Source organism: Falco peregrinus, chromosome 8 (assembly GCF_023634155.1).
Source record: "Falco peregrinus isolate bFalPer1 chromosome 8, bFalPer1.pri, whole genome shotgun sequence".
Classification (NCBI taxonomy): domain Eukaryota; kingdom Metazoa; phylum Chordata; class Aves; order Falconiformes; family Falconidae; genus Falco; species Falco peregrinus.
The window spans coordinates 64,888,202-64,912,253 of NC_073728.1; the positions used below are offsets into that span (position 1 = coordinate 64,888,202).

A 24,052-nucleotide genomic window follows, 5' to 3' on the forward strand; every position below is an offset into this window, starting at 1 on the left:
CTGTCAAATAATAAAAATAATCAGAATTACTGAGGGACCTTTTGGTGGTGCTGTGATAAAGAGACTCTCACATACTTTGATTTTGCTGCTTGGGTTTTTTATTCATTCTGTTTTGCTGGAAGTTGCTGCTGCTGTGAGGACTTTTTGACAGTTGAGCAGGAGGCTGGGGCTCCCCGGGCCTGTATGCCCCACTCCATGTTCCCAGCATGGCCTGGCCACGAGCCCAGGTGGCGGCAGCTCCAGAAGCCAGGGGTCCTCCCCATTGCCTTGGCCCCTCCAAGGAGCCATGGGAAGGAGCTGGGGGTGACCTTGGCTGGCTCTGCCCAACCGGTGAGATGTGGAGAGCCTGGCTCTGCTCTCTGTGTGCAGGGGAGATGGAGCCGGGAGTCCCCACCCTGCCTCCCCCTCGCCAGTGCCGCCAGTGATCAGAGCTTTCTGACAGCAGGAGATTAAAACAGGTTTTGGACATGATAGCTTAGATCCTCCCCAAACAGTGGAGCTGTCTGTCTTCCACTAGTGCCTTTCATCCCCCTTTTCATCTTCGTGTTTCAGGATTGTCTCAATAATTTATTAATTACAGGCTGGCAGATAGAGGCATCTGCAAGGCCCTTTCCCATGTTCGGGGAGAGCTGTCCCCGTTCCACATCCCCCCTTACTGCTCAGCTTTATTTTCTCAAAACATTTCAGCCAGTAATTCTCAGACTGCAGCTTTTTCAGGAGCAATTAATTGTGAGCTGCAAAATGCAAGTAATTTTCAAAAATTTGATGGCAGCTACCTGTCCAGCAGGATGTGGCTTTTGGAAATAGTACAGTTTATTGCACTAATATGTACTTTCCCTTAGATTTCATTAAAAATCTGAACTCTAATAACACAGTTCGCTGTTTGTAGGGACACCCTCACTAATTAACCAGCAGATAAGTCTCCAGGAGTGCAGATACGAGGGGGGACTGATGAGCCACAGCCCCTGGATGCACTCAGGCAGCACCAAGGCTGCTGCAGACCAGGACCTTGCTGGTACTAGCTCATCTATCTGGGCAGAAAGTCTCGGTGCTGCTGCTGGGCTGGTGGCAGCACTGGCCGTGCTGCGTGGGGGAACGGGGCTGCAGCAGGCACTGGCTCGGGGTATAGATCCCTTCGGGGGAAAACCCAAACATAAACCAACTGCAGCGCTTCTGCGGGCTGTGATGGTGCTGAGATCTGTTAGGCAAGCTGGGTTCTTTGGGAAAGCTGGTGGCCAGGGTGCCCGCAGCAGCCTGGGTTCCCCACTCCCTGGCTCGGAAGCTGCTGGCTCTGTCTGCCACAGAACAGCACAGCGCGGCTGCCGCTGCCAAGAAAGAGCATTCTCCACGGAGAATTTGAATCTGCAAACCTTTCCAAATATTTAGATCTCTGTAATTTGAAAAGGACTGTTTCTTACATGGTCTGACTTCTCTGCCAGGCATAAGGAAAGGATGCTTGAAATTTCCAGTTTTGGATACTGCCGCTCAAATCTGCTCAGTTTCCCAAGCTTCCTAGGTTCAAAGCGAGCGGCCTTTTTCTTCCTCATTGCAGCTATGTGACATGAGATGATTTTCAGCACTTTGGTTTCCTCTGGCAGAGAGTGTCACAGCCCTCAAGCTGCGGTGGGCTCCCACGAGGGCTGGCACCCCACGCTGCCACTGAGAAGTGCCTCCCATCTGTGGAGCCACAATCAACTGTTTGGTTGTGCAGGCTCGCAGCTGCTGACATCTTGTCATTCTTTTTTAATTTTTTTCAGATTTCAGGTTGAAGTGTGATGCCGAATTAAAAATTTTGCCCTGGGCTGTCTGCAGGGCCTCTTGGCTGCTGCAGTGCCGGCATCTGCCAGGGAGACCCCCAGGTCCCGTGTCAGAGGGCAGCAGCCCCGGGCGGCAGTGGGGGGATCCCACTAGTGTGGGTGAAGGCGGCACTTGCTTTCCCAGCTCCCTGCTCAGCCTGGCATGTCACCGCTGCCTGGGGCAGGTCCATGGGGAGGGAAGGTCCCTGTAGGGTCTGCTCGACTTCAGCCTGTCCCGGCTGCCAGCAGTCAGCGAGCAAAAGCACGGCACAGCTTTGGCAAAGGGGAATGCCGCACTGGCTCTGGGCATCCCTTGAAGATGCTTTTCCCCAGGAAGGGCAGATCTCCCAACGCCACAGGCAGCCACTGCAGCACCACCCTTGGCCAGCACCCTCAGCAACCCAGACACGTCCAGTATGGGGTGAACTGGTGGGGCTGGGAGGTGTGCAGGCTCACGGGGAGGGAGAAGGGAGCAGCCACCCACACACCACCTCCGTCCGAGCCCTGGGGCCCCATCTTGCAGCCCTGTGGGGGCCAGTGGGGGCTCCCTGGGGGCTTGGCTATGGCTATGGCAGACCTTGCTGTGTAGGATAAGATAAACAGAAAGGTCTTAGACTGTAGTTCTGATCGGGGTCTGGTCCTCACTGTTTCAGTAACATGTCCATTTTTTCTGCTGGTATATTTTTTTACATAGAATAGCGATGCTTAAAATGGTAATTGGCTTCACTCTGGCTAACTGCATTTCACAGCATACCTATCTGTAGAACAATCCTCATATTTTCTGACTGCTAGGCTATTAAACTAAGGGCAGAAAAAAGAATTTATGGTTGTGCTTTTCTGTGAGGTTTAAATAATTATTGGTTTTGGAAACCATACTTTGGAAATGCAGAGGAAGGAGTGGTCCTATGGAAGCCTGGGGAGCCAGCAATGGGGTGACTAGCCCCTCGATGCCCACACTGGTGGTACCTGCCACACTGCACTGTACCGCATTGCACTGTGCTGCACTGCATTGCACCGCACTGCATTGCACCGTGGCACACCACTTGCTGCCCACCCCTCTTGTTTCTGCAGCCCTGAAAGGAGATGGTGTTGTTGCAACCCTTCGGTAACCCTGTGATGGGGCTCCAGAGGGGGGTTTTGGGGCTGAAATGGTAGGGCTGGCCACCCACCTCCCCAGGTGCAGCATGTGCTCGAGGTGCCTGTGCACTGGCTGTGCCCCTGTGTGTGCTGGGCTGGGGCTGGCCCATGCCGGCGGCCGTGGGGAGGCACTGGCCAGGTGCTGTAGGGGAGCAGAGGGGTCTGGGAGTTGTCAACCCCATCTGTCACATCAGCTGCCAAATGGCATGATGCATTAGGCCCCAATCTGGGCTAATGCTTTTCCTGCATTTATATGAAAAAATCCTGTTTTTTCTGTATGAGGGAAGTCCATAGATTCTTCCCAACATGGCGAAGAGGGCTGTGGAGCTTAGCTGTGGCAAGGGCTACAGAGACAGGCAGGGGTCCATGGCAGTGCCCAGAGCCAGCCAGAGCAGAGGGTTTTGCTCAAACTCGAGCTTGTTTGGAGCTTGTAGATGGAGTATAGCTAACAAAGCCAAACCCAGCCTCTCCGCTTGCTGTTTGCAGCACGATCATCTCTTGCAGCTCCTTGGCCAGGAGGGACTGTGCCCAGACCGTGCCACCCCAGCATGCGAGGCCTTCTGAAAGCACTTGAGCCCCTGACTCTGTCAGCTGCCCACCACTGCGGACCCGGGAGCTGGGTCTGGCTGGGGACGGCACGCTCAGCCCCGTCCCGAAATTCTGGGGCACCCAGGGAAACATCTCCTGCCTGAAACCAGCCACAGAGCTGACACTAATAGAAAAAGACCATTAAAAAGCTCTGTGATACTCTGTTCTCCTGCTTCTGGTCCCTCTTTCCCTTTGTTGCTGCTGGCATTTTATGAATTATTGATGTGCCTAGGTGCTGCTGCTCTCCCGTTTCCTCTGCTGCTGCTTCTGCTGCCGCAGCCGTACCAGACCCACACTGTCCCGGGGCCAGGCTGCCATCAGGCGATGCCCTGGGAGGTGGCAGGAGGGGCTCAGTCTCCAGCGTGTCCCCACCGCCGAGCAGCTCAGTCCCTGTGCTGGGCTGCAGACCTGGGCTCCTGGTTGGCACTGGTGGGGGCTTTACACAGATGTAGAGATGCCCTGTGTGCTTCTCTGCTCATATGAGGCTCTTCTCCAGCTCCTGACCATAACTTCTACTCGTCCCCAGGTCCCTTCTCCAGCCCACACCGTCAGGGGCTTCTACAGGCTGTCCCAGCTCTCTCCCTCAAAGCACAGGACCCGTGGTACAAGGCATACAGTGCAGGGCTCATGTTGCAGATGTGATTTGGCAGAGCCTGCTGACTGGGGGCTGCTCGACCCCAGATGTGCCCATACAAAGCCCCATACCAGTGTCACCCCAAGAGAGTGGGGTCGGGGTGGCTGTGGGGAATCACCACAGGGTCAGCTAAGGGGACAGCCCAGTGACGGCTCCATGTCCCTTCCTGGTGGGAAACGCAGGTGGGGGTGGCTGTGCGCCAGCCTTGTGTAAGTGCGCGTGACAGGGTATCAGGGAAAGGAGATCTTCCGTGGAGCATTGAAAATGTGCCTCTTTCCCTGAGAGACCAGAAACACTCCGTCTCTGGGGTTAATATTTAATGAGGTGGTTTTAGGATAGAAGCTGTTTGCTGAGGGACAGGGCAGACATGCTTTCCTGCTCATGTGGCAGTATGGAAGGGTGACAGCACTGCTGGGACAGTGTCCGTGGCGCTGCTCTTGGGGGAATGAGGCTGGCGGAGGCAGTGGGGTGGGAGTTGCAGCATCCCAGGGGCTATGGCACCCGCAGCTGCCCACCACAACCCCTGCTCAGGGGCTCAAGTGCAAGGAGGTGGGGGGGCTGCAGCAGGGTGATGGGATCCATGCTGGTCGAGAAGGCTGCTCCCGATCTGGTGTTCATTTGGTTGCTCAGGACTGTGGTGAATTGGAGCAAACCTGCTCCTCAGGCTCTGCCTCAGCGCTGCTGTGCTGTTCCGGGGAACAGCATCGATGTTAAATCCCAGGACACTGCGTCTCATGGCCAATTTGCTCAGGTTTCCTTGGTGGGGGCTAATGTGTTTTCCATGTTAACGTGCCTGCACGTGGCATCCAACCCGACTGCAACATGGAGCCGTTAATGCTATATGACCAGCTCACGTGCCCCATTTGCAGGGGGACAGGGGCTGTGCACATTGCTGCTGCTCTGCTCCTCCAAAGCTTTGGCCTGGACCGACCCCAGATTTACAGTAGTTCAGTTTCCTCATTAAAGCAGGAAGCAAATGCCTCCTGCAACCCCAGTGCCTCTGACAATGAAAAAACTTGCTCTATACAAAATATTTCAGGTCTCTTCACTGTTCTCCCCCCCACCCCCAGAAAGCTACTGGGAAAAAGTACAAAAACTGTCTTTGGAAAGACCAGCATTTAAAGAAATATCAACATTTTTCCTAATTATTTCCTTCTGTCTTTAGAGTTATTTTTAGTGGTGAGGCATTTCAACCCTGATGGCAGCAGCAGTACTTGGTCAAAACATCCCCTTAGAGCTGGCCCCCAGCTCCCCCCCACCCCCATCCCACTGGCAGCTGCCTCTGAGGTTCCCCTCCCAGCAAAGGCATCCACCAGAGCCCATCCTTGTTGTCTACCCAGAATCACCATCCCTCAACCTCCTGTCCCATTGCTACCCCAAAGAGACCCCCACAGTCCTTCCTCTGCTCCTCAGGAACATGATGCTCCAGGAGGAGAGACCAGCTGAGGAGGAAGGGGCAGGACAGAGCATGATGAGGGGTGGAGGGGTGGGAGCCAGCCAGCAGCAATGGCCATGCTGGGGATGGAAGGAGATCCTCCCTGCCAGCAGCGAGGCACAGCTGGAGCAGACTGGACGCATACTGCAAAAAAAGCACCTGCGTGCTGCCTGTCCCTCGGTGAGTCCCCAGAGCCACGGCCATCGGCCGGCTGGGGAGCTGTAGAGCACAAACCCAACCAAGCAACCAACAGAAGTTCAGATTTTTTTCAGATGCTTTTATATGTTCTCATTACATTACTTAAAGAAGGATCTCTGAGTTTTGCTTTTTCTTTTTTATTTAGGCAGAAAACTGCACTCAGGCCATAATATGATAACTGTTGTAGCCTAAGAAGTTTTGGCATTTGGGGAAAAACAGATGCACTCTGAAGTAACAGAGTTATTAAACTTTAACTACAATTCTGACTCACATCCTTGACATGTTTTGCTCCTGCTCACAGAGCTGCTGAGGGAACACATAAGTGCTGGGCTCCACCAGAGCAGCACAGGGGGCTGGTGAGCTCAGGGGCCAGCTCAGCCCCTCAGAGTGGAGCAGCACAGCTGGCACCCCACCAGCATGGGGGTTCAGTGGGAAACAAGCTGGCCGCCTCTGTGGCAGGCTGCGGCACACAGGGCCCTCCGGGCAGGTGCTGGCGGGTCTCACAGGAGCTGGTGCAGACCCCAATGCGGGGCTCGGGCTCCAGCCCAGGGGCACATTGGTGCAAGCTCCAGGCAGCTCTGGGGGAGCCCATCTGGCCACGCTGGCTTGCAGGGAGCTATAGGTAGCCAGGTGACTTGCAAAAATTAGTTTAGGCTCTGGCAAATGATGGGTGACCATGGGGTGCTCAGCTGAAGCTTCCTTAGCTAGGCATCCTGCTGAGGTCTTGAAAATTTAATCCTCCCAAAATAATTTCCTAATTTTTTAGTGGGTTTGTCTTCTAGGCCTAACATCCTTTTATGTATCTTTTGTTGTGTGAATTATATAATGTATTTGGGCACGCTCTGTGAAGCCCTGTCCCACAGGTAGCTCTGAAGGAGGATTTCAAACACAGGAGATGAAAGGGATGTTCTCTGCATGCCATAAATACCGCAGCTCCCGCATATGGCCCTGCTCTCAGCATGCCTGAAGAGCATGATGGGCTCCAATCCTTCCCAGTCTCTGCTCCCCACCACCGGTCACACAGGCAAGCCCAAACACATTGCAGCCTCCCCAGTCCCCATCTCCCCCCCGACTGCGTGCTGCAGGGGAGCCCCAGGGAGCAGGTGTCCACTCGAGCTGGACCCTGGCTGCGTGCTCCCCCTGCCAGCCCTCTCTCACCTTTCCTCAGCCCAAAGAATGGCTTCAGCTGCTGTTCCTGTTCAGAAGCAACTTCCAGATGAAAACGGAGGCTGTAGGACCCTTTGCTGTGAGGCCGAGACAAAGGAGCATCACCTCCAGCAGCACCAGACCCAGCTCCCTTGGACTGTCCCGTTGGTGCAGAGCATCGCAGGGCAGCATCCCTTGCCACCCCACAGGGACCAGTGCAGCAGAGCTGGGCACCGGCTCTGGCTGTGGGGCTTGTGCTCTCCTCTCACCCTGGGAAGTGCCTTATTTTACACACACACCGATCAGCAGAAGTCTGGTTGGGAGAGTGTTGCAGCACAAACTAGTAGGCTGCAACAAGGCTTTTACCATCAGTCAGATTCTACTGTCTGTGCTGTTTCTCCTTCCTCCAAAGGTCAGACCACACTACTCATCCATCCAACTCCCTCTCCCGCACTCCTCAGTGCCATTTAACTACTTAGCAGAACGAGCTACAGCTGCACATCATCCATGTCAATCAACCCACTGCCTTTGTGGCAAGGCCACAGCTGCATATTGTCAATGCTAATTAACCCACTGCCTTCATTCCTCTACAGGAGGGTGCTTAAGTCTCACTTGCATGAGCAAAGGTGGCTTGGAGGGTGCTGGTGATGGGGTCCTGCCGAAGTGGCCCCAGGTCTCACATCCACCTGGCTGGGGCTGTGGGGTGCTGGGGCAGCTCTCAGCTGAGCCAGGTGGCAGCAGCACTGGAAGCTGCTTCTCCCCCAGGCAGCCCAGGGCACTGCCTCTCAGATCCTGCTGAGGGGGGTACCGGGGGGATCTGTCCCCTGCACCGTGATCCTCCCTCCAGCAACACCCCCAGTGCTCTCAGGCTCCAGCAGCAGGGCTTGCTCTCTGCAAACAAGGGCCCTGGTAAACTTGTGGAAGGCATGTGTTAGGCACACCAGCCTCAGGAAGAGGAAAATCAAAGGTTTCCCTGCAAATCCATCTGCCCTACATCTCCTCTCCATTTTGATCTCCAAACTCATGCAAGTTTGAAAAGCAAGTAAATGCTGCCAGTGTGATTAACCTCCCCACCAGCTCCCTGCTTCTTTCTCCCCTGGAAAGAGAGGCTCAGCTCACCTGCCTGGTGGGAGCATCTCCTTCCAGTGTGAGGATACAGGGAGTCAAACCAAGATGGTTCCACTGAAAGTACAAAACACGACACTTCTAAATAGGCGCTGAATTATTTAGCGCCCTTGCACTACCCAAATGCTTTGCTCTTTTGGTGGATGATGTCTTGGTTCCCCCCCAGCTTTTCTGTTATGACAGTGAGTAAATGGAGAGATACCGTGCTCTTCAAACATTTATAAATAATAACCCATGTCAGGATTGGGCTGTGGCACTGTGAACCAGGCAGGGTGCGGGGTGCCAGGGGCAGCGCAGCACTGGTGCTGGCAAGCAGTGGCAGGGATGGCCCCCGCCGCGGGGTCCCCATGCAGCCGCCGGCCAGGGCTGGTAGGCATGGCTGGTGCAGGCAAGTGCCTCCCCGCTCCCCTTGTGCACCCTGCGAGAATGGAAGCATGTAGCACTGTAAACCTCGAAGGCATGGACTGAAAGCACCAAGGGAAGGAGTAACCCCAGTGTGGGGGTCAGAGCCTGGGGGTCCCAGCCACAGCCCCATCACTGCCCGGCGCAGGTCCAGACCCTTCAGCACTTGGCATCCAGCAGCTTGGCATTTCCTTCTATGCACAAGGCTTGTGGAGCCTGTCACATAGCCCCATTCTTTAGCTCTCTATTAATTCTATTGTCTCATACACATTAAATGTCAGGCTAGGGGAATCATACAACAGGGCACTGGGTAACTGTTACTTATTCCTGAGCTTCCCAGAATGTACCCAGAAACATTTAATTAATCCTCAGCACCCCCTGACAGAAAAGACACATCTGCAGAGGAGACAAAATGTTGTTTTCCATGCAGCTGGTTTAATTTTGGCAGTATGCTATGGCCAAGAGTCCCTGCTCTGACCCCGGTGCTGGCCTTCTGGATCCATGTACAGTGAAAAAAAAGTGTCAGACCCTGAGCTGGCCCTGAGCACCCACACACCCCGCTGCCCGAGAGGGGGATCTGGGCGTTCAGCAGTTTTGAGACCACCTCTACTTTACACTGCATTTAGGAGCTTCATTTTCACTGGGTAGGTTGAAGATGTTTACCATATGTCAGTACCATTTTACAATAGCTGATCTACATTTATGTAGTGTTATTGTACATTTTTAATTCTCTTTGGATTTAAAAAACAGTCAAAGCATTTCATTTTCCTCTGTGTATTGTTTTGCTCTTCCATATAAAATTCTATTGAGAATGTTGTGACATGTATAGTTCTAAATTGGCTTAAAGAAACAAAGTCTAAACCATGTCTTGATGATGCAATAAATTTGTTCCTAACATTTCCTGGCAAACTGCAAAGCACAACTAGTGTCATTACAGACAAATTTGCTTAATTGCTTTAAAACACTGTTCTGAAAATAACTAGTGAAGTGGTACTACTGGAAGGAGTTCCTTCTGCTTTGTGTTGGTGTAAGGTGGCACTTTCTCCTGAGTCAGTGAGTCTCCACGGACCTCCCGTCTCTTCGCTGTGAATGCCCACCTCAAGCCTACGGCCACAGGCTCTTAGCACCCCTAAGCTGGTCCAGTTGAACTGGCAGGTGATGGGGGATGCAGTCCCATCTCTGTGCGGGGCTGAGCACTGGGGCTGGTTTGGGCGATGACGAGCCAGCAGTAGTGTGGGCTGCTGGGGACTGCAGGGGACAGCTCCACTCTCAGGGTCCCCAGCTCACCCTGGAAACCCCGCTCGAAGGCAGGTGGCTGTCCTGGGGCTGTTCTGACCACTGCTCCCTCACCGAACTGGGTGTAGCTGGGCTGAACCAGACAGGGCTGGGCTGCCCAGGGCGCCGGGACTCCAACCCTCTGGCCCCAGCGCGGTGGGGGTAGCCCCCCGGAGTCCCACACCTCTGGGGTGCAGGTGCTGATCCTCACTCCAGACATGTGGGGCACAGCCCTGAGCACAGGGGTCTGGAGCGGAGGCTGGGCGCTCGGCACAGATCCCTTCCAGCAGAAACTGCTTTCCTAAGGAACATTTTTCATTCCACACTGAATGTGTTTCCCAGGGAGGGCGAACATCCTCCTTACAAATCGGGAGAAGTGAAACCTTGGGGAGGGGAAGTGCTGAGAAGAAAGAGCCTGGACATTAGGACTTTTGCAGCTGAAAATCGTCAGTTCTCCAGGAAATAAACATGGCCCCAGCTCCAGCCTTGGTTCCCCGTGCCAGCAGCTGCCTCCTTTCACCTGCGCCTGGTGCTGCCCCGGTGCGTGAGCTGCTCTGTGTCCGTTCTCAGGAGTAGCTGGGAGCTGGGACCCTCAGCGGGGCCCTGCTGCTCCCACGGGACACAGGCATGCGGGACACGGGCACACACACCCCACATCCCCCCCATTCACATCTGCACTGTAGCAGCAGCTGCTGCCTTGCTCCCACACACCCCAAGACCCCTGCACCCCCACCGCTGCACCCCCCAGCCCCAAACCCCCCAGTGCTGGCTGTCCCTGCATGCCCCGTCCCGAGGCCCTGGCCTCCCTCTCCCCCCTCTGACCCTCCCCTCCTGCACCTGCTTTGGTGCATCTGGGGGCTGCCCCCCCCCCCCCCGCCCGCAAATCCCGTGATATCAGATGTGCTTCTATTGATTTCCTCCCTGCATTTGTTTTTGTTATTCATTATTAATGGGATCATTTTTCCATCCTTCGTGCATGAAGGCAAATTTTGTGTAAAAATCAATTGAGTGAGCACCGCCAATGGCTTGTTTGGTTTTCTGTGCTTTCATCTCTTGTGCGCAGTCCCCAGGAGACAGAAAGCAGGATATTAAGGAACAAGTGCGGAATGGGGAAAAAAATAATAAATCAATTGTTAGTGGTTCAGAAACCATAGACAGGGGTTTGCCTGCTGAACCTTTGTCTCATACACACACGGGCTTCACTGGGCATTTCCCTGCCCCCCTCCCAGTTCAGCAGGTTTCCCATTCCCCTTTCCCCAGGCTGTCACTGAAAGGGGATTCCGTTTCTCAGCAGGTTTGGCCTACAGTTTTTATTTTACCTGTGGGAGGTGGGCTTGTGTGTGTGTGTTGGGGGGGTGTTGAGGAATTAAGTGTCCCAGGGTAGGTCTCACAGACCTGCTGACCAGGACAAGGATCCCCAGCCCTCCAAGAAAACTGAGGGTCCTGATCCCCGCACACCTGGAGGGAACAACAGGGCACGAGGGAGCTGGGGTTTGGGTTTTGGTGGCAGCTTCTCACAAAACTGGTGCCCTGTGAGGGTGCTGCCAGCATAGCCTGACTGCAGCTGACAGAGCCAGGGCCAGCACTGGCCACCATCCAGGGTCACAGTTATGGCAGCAGCCCCTGGCCCCTAGGCAGCAATGGAAGCCCAGGTGTGTGGGGATGGAGGGAGGCCAGGCAGGACGAGGCCAGGCAGGCTGCTGGTGAGGGGCTGCACCTCCCTACCAGGCTTCTCCTGGTGACACTTCTCACCGGATTTATCTGGCTGCTTGGACAGAAGACGGAGCTTCACATGAAGCCTTTCAACAGCACAACAGATACCAAAATGTGAGCAGTGCCTCATGCGCGTAATGCATCTGCATGCATCCCAGGGCACTGAGTGCGGGCTCAGAAATACAAACCTTTCCGTTTAAGAGCAGCAGCCAGTAAAACTCTTATTTGCAGTTCCCAGCTGCAGCCAAAACATGGGTGCCTTGGCTTCACAGGGACGGGGTGGGGGACAGAGAAGCCAGAGGTGACTGTGCTTGTGGTAGCAGAGAGAAGGTGACTGGAGACTAGCGCTGCACACCCGGGCCTGATGCTGCCGCCAGCCAGGGATCCTGCCGAGCACGGACTCCTGCCTGCCTTCCACCACCCCGGGCACTGACTTCTGCCTTTAGGGTGCTATTTGTTATACCAAGAAGAAAACGTGGGCTTGCTTCTTTGTGCATTCTTGGCAATAAATACTGGTTCTGAACTATTCCCACTGAAATTGATTCCCCAGCTCCAGGAAGATTAGATGAGTTTCCTGTGTCACAGTGTATTTATCTGGCACCAGAGCTTTGGGAACCAAACCCAGGGAAAGACTAAGGCATCAATGACAATTGAAACAGCACATACCTGACCTCCAAAGTAAAAACCCAATTGAAGTTATCAGGTCCTGTGTGCGATAACTGGGCAGAGCAAGGCATAAACCTGCACATGCAGAGTGAAAATAAAGCTAGAATTTGCAAAGAGTAAAATCTGGGTGCAGATGCAGTGCTCTCTGCAGCTCTGCCTCCCTGCAGAGAGCAGCCGGGTATAAAGGAGGGTGAGCAAGAAGGGCCAGGTGCTTCAGATCTCCCCGGTCAGTGTATTTGAGGGGGAGAAGGAGCTGGGACAGTAACTGCAGGTTTGGGAAGGTCCGTTTAGGACTTGTTTTACACCTTTAAGCCCATCTCTGGACCTACGCAAAAGGGACAAATGCAGCATTGTCACAAAAACATAGCAAATCTGGGCAAACCCGGAACAGTCATAAAAGGTAAAACTGCGGTGGCATCTTTGCCACCGTGGGAACCAGCACGCTCCCGCTCCCCTTCCAGCGGCGAGCAGGCGGCCGCGGCCAGCACCCCGTGAGGTGCCCTGCAGCGGTGGGCAGGGGCCGGGGCCGGGTGAGGCTTACACCAGGGTCCCGCCGGGCAGGCAGGCTAGCGGTCCCGCTCGAGGGCAGGGTTAGGGGCTTTACGTTATTTCTGCTGCGCGCTGGAAAACAAAAGGCTCTTGAAACGGCGAGGGCTTGCGGTGCCCTGCAGCAGTTGCAAGCTGAATGCCTCCCTCTCACCCGAAGGTGCTGTCCCGGTGGGTCCCGCCCGCTCGCCACCCCGGAAGTCGAACGAGCTGCCACGCCGGAGCCGAGCCCCGGAGCCGAGCCCCGCTCCTGCCCCGTCCAGCAGTGGCCCGGCCGTGCCCGCTAGCCCGGAGCCCCGGCGGCCGCGGAGCCGGTCCCCGGCATGAGCCGGGACGAGCGGGGGAGGCGGCCACGCACGGTGCCGAGGGAAGAGAGAAGAACGCCCCTTACCTGGGTTTGGGTGAAAAGCCCCCGGCCGAAGCCCCTGCGGGCGGCGGCCCCAGGAGCGGGGCGGCAGGGAGCGGCTGCCTGCTGGGCAGCGGGATGCCGTCTGAGCTGCCTCCTGCCCCTTTTATGCTGTGGTGGGCGATTAATATTGCATCACCCGTATTTTAAATTTTCAGAACCCGCAATATAATGTAATGGCATAAGGGCATTTATTATTAAAGAACATTTGATTGGGGAAAAATCATTGGGGCCGATTGGAAAAGCGCGGAGCGAGGGAGCGTTCTGGCTTCTCGGCGAGCTGCAATTAAAAGGCGAAATTTGTAAGGTCCTTCCTTGATGGGGGGGGGGCGGGGGAGACCCGGTTCTCGGGTTTGATGTTTGTCACTCATTGAAATGCTGAAGCGAGAGATTCAGAGGAGGCTCGCGCTTCGGGCATTAATTTTTAATCGTTAAGGTGCTTCTGGGAATCGTAAATAAAAGCCTTTTCCCCTTCTAAACAGCGTTAGACGTGAACCCGCCATAGGTTTGGTCGGGGGGAGGCTGCTTCACCCGACGGGCGGGAGGCGCGGCGCAGGTGGCTGCCGCCGGGTCACCCTCCACGGCGGCGGCGCGGGCGGCACCGGGGGGTCCTGCGGGGCCAAGCCCCGTTCCGTGCCGCCGGGGGGGCCGCCCCGCCGACGGGTGTTCGTTGGTTTTGCGCTTGCAGGCGTTCCGTCCGCTGCTGCCGGCGCGGGGCGGCGAGGAAAGACGCGTCCCTTCGGGTTGAAAAATAAAGCTTTATTCCGGGACGGGGCGGGGGTCCGGCGGGGGGGCAAAGCGCTCCTCCCGGAGCGGAAGGCGGCCCGCGGACCCCCACTGCCGCGCTGGGCTCCGCTGCCGGGGCGGGCTGGCCGGCGGCGGGGCGGGGGTTGGGGGGCGCGTCCCACCGCGGGGGCCGCGCCGTCGGGGCCGGGCGCCGTCAGTGCACTGCCGAGTACTTCATGCGCTTCTGCTTCTGGCGCTGGTTGCAGAACCAGACGCGCACCACGTTCTTCTTGAGGTCCAGCTTCTCGGCGATGGCGGCGATCTTCTCGGAGGAGGGCCGGGGCTGCAGGGCGAAGTAGGCCTCCAGAGAGCGCTTCTCGGGGGCGGCGATGGAGGTCCGCTTGCGCTTGCGCTCGGCGCCGGCCAGAAGCTCGGGGCCGGCGGCGCGGTCGCGGTGGGCGGCCTCGGCGCCCTCCAGCCAGGCCTGCAGCACCGGCCGCAGCGCCGTCATGTTGTTGTGCGACAGCGTCAGCGACTCGAAGCGGCAGATCGTGCTCTGGCTGAGCGAGCCCACCCCTGGCAGCTTCAGCGCCGCCAGCGCCGCCCCCACGTCGGCCTGGGTGACCCCCAGCCGCACCCGGCGCTGCTTGAAGCGCTCGGCGAAAGCCTCCAGCTCCCGCGGGTCCGAGTCCGCCTCGGGCGCGGCGGGCGGCGGCGCCGGGCCCCCCGGGGGGCCCACGCCCACGGCCAAGGGGCCCGCGGCGGCCAGCGGGTGCGGCGGCAGCGGGGCGGGCAGGGTGGGGGGCTCGGGCAGCCCGCCGACGGCCAGCGAGGGCGAGAGGTGCTCCAGCAGGTCGCCGCCGTCCAGCGCCGGGTGCGGGAGCGGGTGCGGATGGGCGGCGAGGGCGGCGGGGTGCGGGAGGGCGGCGGCGGCGCAGGGGACGCCGCTCATGGCGTGGTAGGTGGCGTCCGGCTTGAAGGGGGGCGGGGGGTGGTGGTGGTGGTGGCCCTTGGCGTGGGGGACGATGTCGACGGCGGCCAGAGCCTCGGCGCGGGCCAGCAGGCTCTCATCAAAGCTCCCGAATATATTGCCCTGCAGCTGCGAGCAAGAACGCGCATGGTGGAGTCAGTGGGGAATACTGTCATCTCCGGATGAAAAACCTGCCCCGGCACCGCGATTCCTCCTCAGAGCTCAGGTCATAAAAATTAATATGAAGGCAGCAGCCCTGCTCGCGCAGACGTGTGGATCAGAGACAGGAGCGGGAGCGGGAGAGGGGGGGAGAGAGGTTCCGAGACGCGCGATTGTTCTGGCGACATGAAAAAAACATTAAGCCGGTGCCTGTCAGAAAATGTGCCTTAAAGCGGTAATTACGCTTCATCTACATACCTGCGGGGCCGGGAGGCAAACTCTGCGCATTGCCTCCGCGCTGGAGTGCAGGCTGGAGAACTTGGGCTCCTGGAGGGCGGCGTGCATGGCGAACGGCTGCTTGGCGTTCATGGCCATCATCTTGGCGCGCCTCGCAGGTAGGCAGCCCCTGACATCGGCTCGGGGTTGTCTCTCTGCCTCGCCACTGCCCAAGTGAGCGATTTTCGATGGCAGAGCTTCCCCTGCGCGCCCGCTCGCCCCCCCCCCCCCCCCGCTGCTTCTTCACTCATCTTACACGCTGCCTGCCAGGAACGGGCCCCGCGCAGGCGTGCTGCGCCGCGGGGGGACGAGGGCAGCGCGGGCACCGTGCGGGCAGTGGGACCTTTCGGCCCCCCCGGCCCCGCCGCCGCCCCACCGCCATCCCCGCTCCGGGCGGCGGGACGCGCCGTCTGGGCCGGGGCCGGGCATCGCCGAGCCGAGCCCCCGGGCAGCCCCGGCCGAGCTGCCCCCCACCCCTGCCCGAATCCTGCCCTTCCCTCGGCCGGCGAGGAGCGTCGGGGACCGCGAGGGGAGGGGCGGGAGGAGGGGGCGTTTCTTCGCGGGCGAGGCCTCGCGGGCTGAAGTTGGGACCAGAGGGACCGTCCTTCCTCTGGACCTGCTGCCAGGGCTGCTTGCTCATCACTCAAAACAACCTCAAATCCCCCCCGCAGCCCGCGCAGGAGGGCTCCTCTGCCGCCCCCCAGCTCGGGGGTGATGCCGCTCGATAAACCAAGCGAGCCCCGGTGTGTCAAAGGCAAAACGCAGGGCTGACCGGAGCCCGGCAGCGCGGCCCCGGCGGAGCGGCAGGCACGGCTCCAGCTCCGCCCCAGCTCCGCACCCAGCCGGGTTCCCCGTCCAGCCCCGCACCCCTCTCTGGCAGCCGGCCCCCTCCGGCCCCCACACCGCCCCCCGGGGTTCATGCTGCCGAAGGCAGAGCGGCGGAGCCCGGCCCAGGGGCTGCAGTACCTTCATGGGGGGGTGCGCTGCCAACACCCCCCCCACTGCTGCGAGCCTTCATAAATCCCGTAAATACGTTCTCAAGGACAGGAGAATGCAGCCAACGGGGAAGCGCTCAGCGAGCTGTGCCACAGCGGTGTTACGGGCTGGAAACACCTGATCCTGACTTGGTGTGAGAAGGCAGGAACCCACCCACCCCGAGAAAAATAGTCCTGAAGTTGGAATAACTCTACTACTGAGCAATTGTTTTATTCTTGCTCTCCTCATCTTCATGTATGTTCAGACACTACTACACTTTGATGGTCCAGGGATGAAAGTATTTTGCAAGTGTGAAATTTGAGGTTCTTAAACCAAAAGTAAAATCTACTCCTAGATTTAAAATTTCCAAAGAGTTTTACAAATCATAGAATCATCAAATGGTTTGGTTGGAAGGGACCTTAAAGATCATCCAGCCTAGTGCACTGCCACGGGCAGGGACACCGGCCACCAGCCCAGGCTGCCCCCAGCCCCGTCCAGCCTGGCCTCGGGCACTGCCAGGGATGGGGCACCCACGGCTGCTCTGGGCAGCCCGTGCCAGCGCCTCGCCGCCCTCACAGGGAAGGATTTCCTCTAATATCTAATCTAAACCTACCTTCTTTCAGCCTAAAGCCATTCCCCCTTACCCTACCGCTAAATAGTCTTTAAATCGTTTTGAAACAACTTTTAATAAATAATAAAAATTATAAGTTTTTAAAAAAAGCAGACCGAGAGCCGAAGGAGCCGCTGTCTGGGTTTCCCGGCACATATGCTGCGGCGCGGTGGCGGTGCCGCTACGGTGAAGCGCGTTTCCTTAGGACACGCACAGCACAGGGGCTGGCAACGGCTGTGGCCCCTGCGGGCCGGGGTAGGGCTGCGTGGCCAGCAGCAGTGGCCCGGTGGCGACTCGCTCGCGGGGGAGGGTTCGCGGCCGCCACGCGCTGCCCCGAGGGCGCGGGTGGGGGGCCCTGAGCCGCGCGGGGCCGCTGCCGGCGTCAGCACCGCGGACAGCGCCCGCCGCGAGCCCGGCAGGGGGAACTGTCCGTGGTGCTGACCCGGGGGGGAACGGGCGGGGGGCGCAGGGCAGGGGGCGCAGTGAGGAGGCGCGGCCGCTCCGCTGCGCAGCGGTCTCGGCCCGCCCGCCCGGGGCGCGCAGCCGGGAAGGGGCGCCGGGGCCGGGCGCGGGGAGGCGCGGAGGAGCACGCTGGCAAAGCAGCTGCCTCCCACCGGGGGGAACCGGCGCGTCGTCGCCAAGCTCCGTGCCCTGATTTATGATAAAAAATTTAAAGGAAATCATTTATATTTCAGAGGGCCTAAATAGCTGCATGAAAGTTTTATCTAAAGTGCCACCATATTCATAGGCAGTGTAGCTGTGTTGGAAGTAATTAATAGAGGGATAAATTTCAGGCTTGTGCTTTGTTTTTAATCCTCCCTGTATTTAGTGCTGTCTGGTTAACGTAAATAAACAAGACGATGCAAACAGAAAGCTGGGGGTGAAGCCCGAGGTGGTGTCTGTTGGTCAGAGCATGTCTCCCCAGCTCCAAAAGCACGTGCATTGGGCTGTCATTTTTCTTCCATCTCTCTGCTGTTGCTTCCTTCCCTTTCCAGCAAGAAGGAGATGTCGGAGACCTCACACACCTCCTTCCCCTGCTCCCGTGTGACACATGCATGCGCCATTCAGTGGGCACCCTGCAGCCGAGCATCACGCATTTGGATACAGAGCTGGGTTCGGGGCTCATGTTGCAGCTCAGAGCACCCTTCCGTCACAGCCCACCCCAGGAATACCCTTCCTGCCCGCCGATTCTAAGCACAGTCCTTTCCTTCCCTCCTGAAGGCAGCTGCTTTGAAAGAAACCGGACTGGGTAATGTAGCCGCTGAGCTCCCTTTAATTAAAGCTGTAAAATATTGATGTTCCTGGCCCTGTCTACTGATGTTACACCTTACAAACAGAGGAGAGAAGTCCAAAGGATAAACAATAACAAGTTAAAAGAGCCCAGATAGTTTCTGATGGCAAACCATCTGCAGACTCAAAGGTGTCACTGCAATAGATTTCAGAGATCATTCACCTACTGGTAAATAATTAATGGCATTCTGGAAGAAAAAAGAACACAACCAAACCCACCAAACCCATACCCTGATAAAACATCACTAGTGACTCATTGAAAATCTGAAGGTAAGAGTCAGATTAAAAGTGTGTGCTATTTTTATTCTTTGTCATAATTCAAAAATTGCTATCTGTTTTCCTGATATTCTGGAAAACGGAAAGCATTTTTTGCTACCCATCTACCCATTCACCAAAAGATTCTGTTCTTATTTAGAATTTAACTCAAAGGCCATCACCATCAGAGTGTTGTTGACAGGTTCTTGGTTTCATTAATTCAATTTAGTTTAAAAGTTACATAGTAAGTGCTTTACACAGGACTGATGGGGAGTCTGAAATAGAAACATTTTATTTAACACAGGATTCATGCTGACACCCTCTCTACCATGGATTGTAAGCAGCACTACTGCAGTCACAAAGCCAGCATAACGTGCCTCATTTTCTTCAGTGGCTATTTGGAACAACCACAGTGCTTCCTGCAAATCTGGCCCTCTGGAGCAGATCACTACAGTACTTACCTCGTGAGATTTGTAAGCTAAAGCATGTGCAGCTAACACAGAGATGCTTCCCTTTGCCTCACTGGGGAACACAGCTGTGTGCACCCACTTTCTGTCTCCTGCCTTTGCTCCCCTGCCCTGTCTGCCCCAAGCCCCGGCAGGGTTGTGTTGTCATGTCCTCACGTTTGTCTTCACTGTGTAGCTGAAAAAGAACTCATGTTTTTCACACTCAAGTTTCATGTGATAAAATAAGTTCTGTTGCTGAGATGCAGCCTGCTATCATAGAATCATCAAATGGTTTGAGTTGGAAGGGACCTTTAAAGCTCACCTAGTCCAACCCCCCTGCAACAAGCAGGGACATCTTCAGCTAGATGAGGTTGCTCAGAGCCTCATCCAACCTGGCCTTGAATGTTTCCAGGGGTGGGGCATCCACCACCTCTCTGGGCAGCATGGGTCACCTCATTGTAATAAATTTCTTCCTTACATCCAGCCTGAATCTGACCTCTTTTAGTTTAAAACCATCACCCCTTGCCCTGCTGCAACAGGCCCTGTGATGCAGCCTGTCCCCACCTTTCCTGTAGGTCCCCATTAAGCAGGCAAAGGCCACAATAACGTCTCCCCGCAGCCTGCTCTGCTCCAGGCTGCACCACCCCAGCTCTCTGTCCTTCTTCACCGGAGAGGTGCCCCAGCCCTCTGAGCCTTCTTGTGCTCCTCTGGACCTGCACCAAGAGGTCCATGTCCCTCCTGTGCTGAGGTAACCCCCGAGCTGGGCGCAGTGCTGCAGGGGAGTCTCACCAAAGCGGGGCAGAGGGGCAGAAGCCCCTCCCTCACCCCACTGGCCGTCTTTCTGGTCATGACCAGGACATGGCTGGCTTGCTGGGCTGTGAGTGCACGTTGCTGGGTCATGTCCAGTTTTTCAAGCACCAGCACCCCCAGGTCCTTCTCTACAGGGCTGCTCCCAATCCATTCTGCTCAGACTGGCTTGATACTGGGGGTTGCCCTGAGCCAGGTGCAGGGCTTTGCACTTGGCCTTGTTAAACCTCATGAGGTTCCCACGGGCCACTTCTCCAGCCTGTGTCCCTGATCTGTGTGAAGGAAGAGTGGCGAGTGCTGACTTTGGAAGGCTCCTGCAGAACCTGGGTTTGCACAGCACATTTCCAGTACCCTGAAAGCGTGAGCCATGCTGCACCCAGTATGATACGGCTCTTCCACTGCACAATCTGATCGAGGAAATATCTAGGATTACCGAGACAGTCAATTATTCATCAGCTAAATAGCCAAGCATCAATTACCTGGCTTGATTCTCTTATTCATTAAGGAGATTGAAGAGCCCAACTTAACAAAGCAAAAAGAAAGTTGCTAAGTTACAGGAGCTGCCCGGCTCAGTAGCAGGGCCACACCATGTCAGGCTTTCAAAGGGAAGGGATCCGACAGCGAGGAGGTCTCCGAGGCGATAGTGTCACCCAGGGCACTCAGGTTTTAGAGTCTGTTCCTCCGCAGGCCTGAAAGCACCGGGGTTAAAGGAAGAGGCAGGACTGCGCCAGTTATAGCTGCTCCTTGGTGCGGGTCCAGCGAGAGGTCAGCTGAGGCCTGACCCAGAGGAGAAGGCTTGAGAGAGTGAAAGGTGTTTTGAAGAAGAATTTGAAGGGTTAAAGCCAGGGGCCAGAGAAAGACTATGGTCATTCTGGAAAGTCCTTAATTTGAGTGGGGGTGGGATGGAAACTACTTCAGAGAGCAAGTGGCATCACCACAAAGGTACCACTCAGCAGAGATCCTGCAGCAGAGGGTTCTTACAGGCAGTTTAAGACACGAGCATGTCTTCCACCCGTCCCGAGTCATCTCCCTGTGCAAACGGACTGGGCACTGAGGGGCTCAACAGGTTGCTGGGGGTCACCACAGCCCAGTGGGCAGGGATGAACTCGAACTCAGAGACTGAAAGAAGCGTGGAGCCACAGGAGGGGGGTGCCCACTGGCTGCTGCAGGGTTGAGCCCAAGGTGTGTGTCTCCAACAGTCACAAGGACAAGCTGTGAACCGAAGTTAGAGCCAGCCCGCATTCTGCAGCGCCTCCCACAGTGCCTGGTAAAGCCCCACAGCTCCTGTCGCTAAGCTGCACGCCAACAGTAAAAACAACCAAAAAAATTGCAGTGAGGGTTTGACAGACAGCCCCCGTGCAGCATGGGCTGGCCTGACCAACCTGGCACAACTCGGGGAAATAAAGGTGGCCGCCGGTGCTGGCATTCTTTTTTCAGAGGAATGGGTGAAGACTGGGAGCCATGGGCCTGGGCAGCTGTGCTGGCTGTAAGGACCTGGGCGGTGAGGGACAAGGACAGTGCCTGTGCTCTGCCTAGAGCCAGGGCGTGCAGTGCTGGCAGGGCAGGGTGGGCTCGGAGCTGGGTCCCAGCATCCACCCAGGGAGAAGGTACTTCAGTGACACAAAGCTTGAGCTGACGGACTGTGTCCCCCCAGACTGCTGGAGCCTAGAAGAGAATAATAGCAATAAATTAAAAGTCAGAAAGCCACAATGTATATAGTTATGCAGCTAAGGACACAATCTCTTGACCATTCTGTGACTGCCTTACAGGAATCTGGGAGAACTACAGAGACACGGCATTTCATTGAGACAAGAGACAATTCTAATTAAACAGAATTTTCCAATAAATACCTGTCTCATCAACATTACCAACCTACTCTGGTAAGAACTGTCCCCAGGTCGTGCAGCCCTGCAGTCATCATGCAGGTGGGTTGGTGTGAGCACCGGCTTTCCCAGCACGGCTCCATGCCCTGGCTCTGCCCGGGGTCCCCTGGACATATCGGCTCTCCCTGTGAGTCCCTGCGTGGATCATGGTGACCACGCAGCTTCTGCTCCGGTTGTGGACCTTGGTGCCAATCTTGTGACGTGTCCTTTCCTCCCATATCTTTCTCTTCCATGATTTGTCTTTTGGTGTTCCTACCCTGTGCCCTCTGGCATGGCCGAGACCTGGAAAGCCGGTGTTGAATAGGCCAGGGCGGGGAAACCCACGGGTGTGGAAAGCAGAGTAACTATACGCAGGTCCTCTTGCTCGTGGTGCTGGAAGCAGCAGTGAGGGTCCCCTGCCAGGACTCCGTCCCTCGCAGCTCGGCCCTGCTCGGCCAGGGCTCCCCATGCCAGCGTCCTCTGCGCCAGGGCAGCCAGCCTGGCTGCTGAGCCCCCCTCCAGGGAGAGGAGGGGGGAAGCACCGGGGGTCTGGGTGTTGCTTCAGATGAAATGAGAAGTGCTCCCCTCACCTTCTGTCATTGCAGAAGAAAACGAAGCTTTGCTGGCTGCATGTAGGGGAGCTCTGGGAGAGCAAAGCCTTGGCTACGTTACTGGTCACAGGCAGCTGGCACCAGCAGCTCCGCACCGCTGAGCCCGTGTTTGCAATTATTAATCCTACATCAAAACTAAAAACCCTTTAGTATTAGAAAAGTGTTGTGGCCATACTAGAAAATCAGAAGCGCCAAAGCTACACTGCGGCATTGAAATGCGTGTTTAATGGAGGCAGAACAAACAGTCTGTCTTCTAGCAGCAGCATCTGGAAAGCTGATGCAATCTTATTTTTTAATTTTTCAGTAAACAAGGTTTTGATTTGAGGTCCCAGGAATGCAAGATGCCAGACAGTTCTTGCTAACTAGGAGGTCTTCCTTGTACTTGTTTGTAATGTGCATGAATTATAGAACTTGCTTCTTGTATCATTCCCTGAAATTAAAATGGTAACAAAGGACACATCGGTGCTTGTTAAAAATAAACCCGATCTGTTCCTGATGGAGACAATAAGAGCAACATGACAATATTTTCCAGAGGGAGGTGGAGCAGAGCACTTATCTGTCAGGCATCTCTTTCTTGTTATATTTGCTCCTAATTCTAGAAATACATCTAAATGTAGTCTAACAGGACTCTGTTCCACAAGAAATTAATGAGGAACAAACATTAATTATTCATTTCCTGAAACAGTAGGTCTGCTAATGTTTTTGCTAATCAACAAGTCAAACAGCTGTATCTTTGTCAGGGCAATCTTGGGGAGGATGGAGAAGGAACAACATTGATGTGTTGTACCAGACTGCCCCCAAAGCCTTGCCCTTAGTTTGCACATTTCTCCATCAGGAATCCAGGGTTTCTGCTGCTTTTTAATGCCATCCGTTGTTAGAATGTCAAACTGAGACACTCTCCGGCACAACGTCAGATGTAGACTGGACCAAACTCCGGTGAAGCGGCTGTGGGGAGCACCCCAGCTGGCTTCCAGCCCTCCGTAGAAAAAAACTAAAGGAATGAGACAGGGAAAACAAAAATTCGGCCAAAGGAAAAAGGAAGAACCGGGATTCAGCTGCTCAGGCCTGAACTAGAGACCCAATATTTGAACAAAACCTGCATTTGGCACGCCTGGTCCCTCATGCCCCAGTGGGAATCCAGCAGTTTGCTGCTGGCAACGCTGGGTAGCAGGAGCTGTAGACAGGCTTTAGGGCCGACTTTTCATGCTGGGCCTTTATCTGGGTGAATATAATGAATCAAACCTACAAAAACATTGCTGTTTAGATATTTGCCTAACACAACACACTTAAAAATTAATGACTTTGTTTAGAAAAAACCCTATTTTTTAAGAAAAATCAAAGCAATTTAGAGAACAAGTTGCTTTCAAACAAGAGCTTGGAATGCTAAAGAAAATAAAAAAATATATTTTCTTCAAAGGGGCAAAGATTATGTAGCCAAAAAAGGATTTACAATCCTCTTGCTGTGCCAAAATTCAGTGGCCTGAAGCTATTTTTCAGTTGCTGTGACATTGTTTATTGCTTGAACTAGAGCAGAGTGAGGACTGTTCAGCGTGCATTTAAGCAGAGACTCTTAGACATCCTCCACCTAATTCTGCAGGAGGCGATTGTCTCCACACCCACCCAAAGGAGCACAGAGCATGGGGAGCAGAAACAGCCCCGGCCCTGTACTGCCCAGCAAAATGCAACAATAAGGAAACTCAGGGCAACGGTGCCACAGAAAGCAGGTCAGCATCCTCACACATTGCTCCCAGCATAGCTGTTTGTCTCATTTACCATTCTTTGGTCATCCATAAACCAGTAAGAGCAGATTCATATCTTTTTCCACTTTCAAACTGGAAAAAAAAAGTTCTAAAAAAAAATCTTTGCCAAAAACTTTCCAAACAATTTTTCAAATTGAAGGGATTTTAAGACTTGCCCATAGTACAAGATCTCTACTTGTCCAACAAGGTTCAAAATTCCATTACAGCTGCTGCATCTTAAAACTCATCCAGGAATAAG

General features: G+C 55.4%; 1 protein-coding gene across 1 annotated transcript; it reads right to left on the reverse strand.

Annotated features, from left to right (window-relative positions):
• Positions 1-13,861: 13,861 nt before the first annotated feature.
• POU4F3 (POU class 4 homeobox 3) lies at positions 13,862-15,655 on the reverse strand. The gene is made up of 2 exons (XM_055811842.1): positions 15,181-15,655; positions 13,862-14,892 (listed from the first exon to the last, which is right to left on the reverse strand). The coding sequence occupies exons 1-2, from the start codon at positions 15,298-15,300 to the stop codon at positions 14,008-14,010; spliced, it is 1,005 nt and encodes a 334-aa protein (XP_055667817.1). The 5' UTR covers positions 15,301-15,655; the 3' UTR covers positions 13,862-14,007.
• Between the last annotated feature and the right edge of the window lie 8,397 nt (positions 15,656-24,052).

What these genes read in the sequence shown, in the direction of transcription:
- POU4F3 (XM_055811842.1), bottom strand. Translation starts at nt 15,300, where the DNA reads ATGATGGCCATGAACGCCAAGCAGCCGTTCGCCATGCACGCCGCCCTC. An exon ending in TTTGCCTCCCGGCCCCGCAG is followed by an intron (nt 14,893 to 15,180) that starts GTATGTAGATGA and finishes TCTTGCTCGCAG; the next exon opens with CTGCAGGGCAATATATTCGG.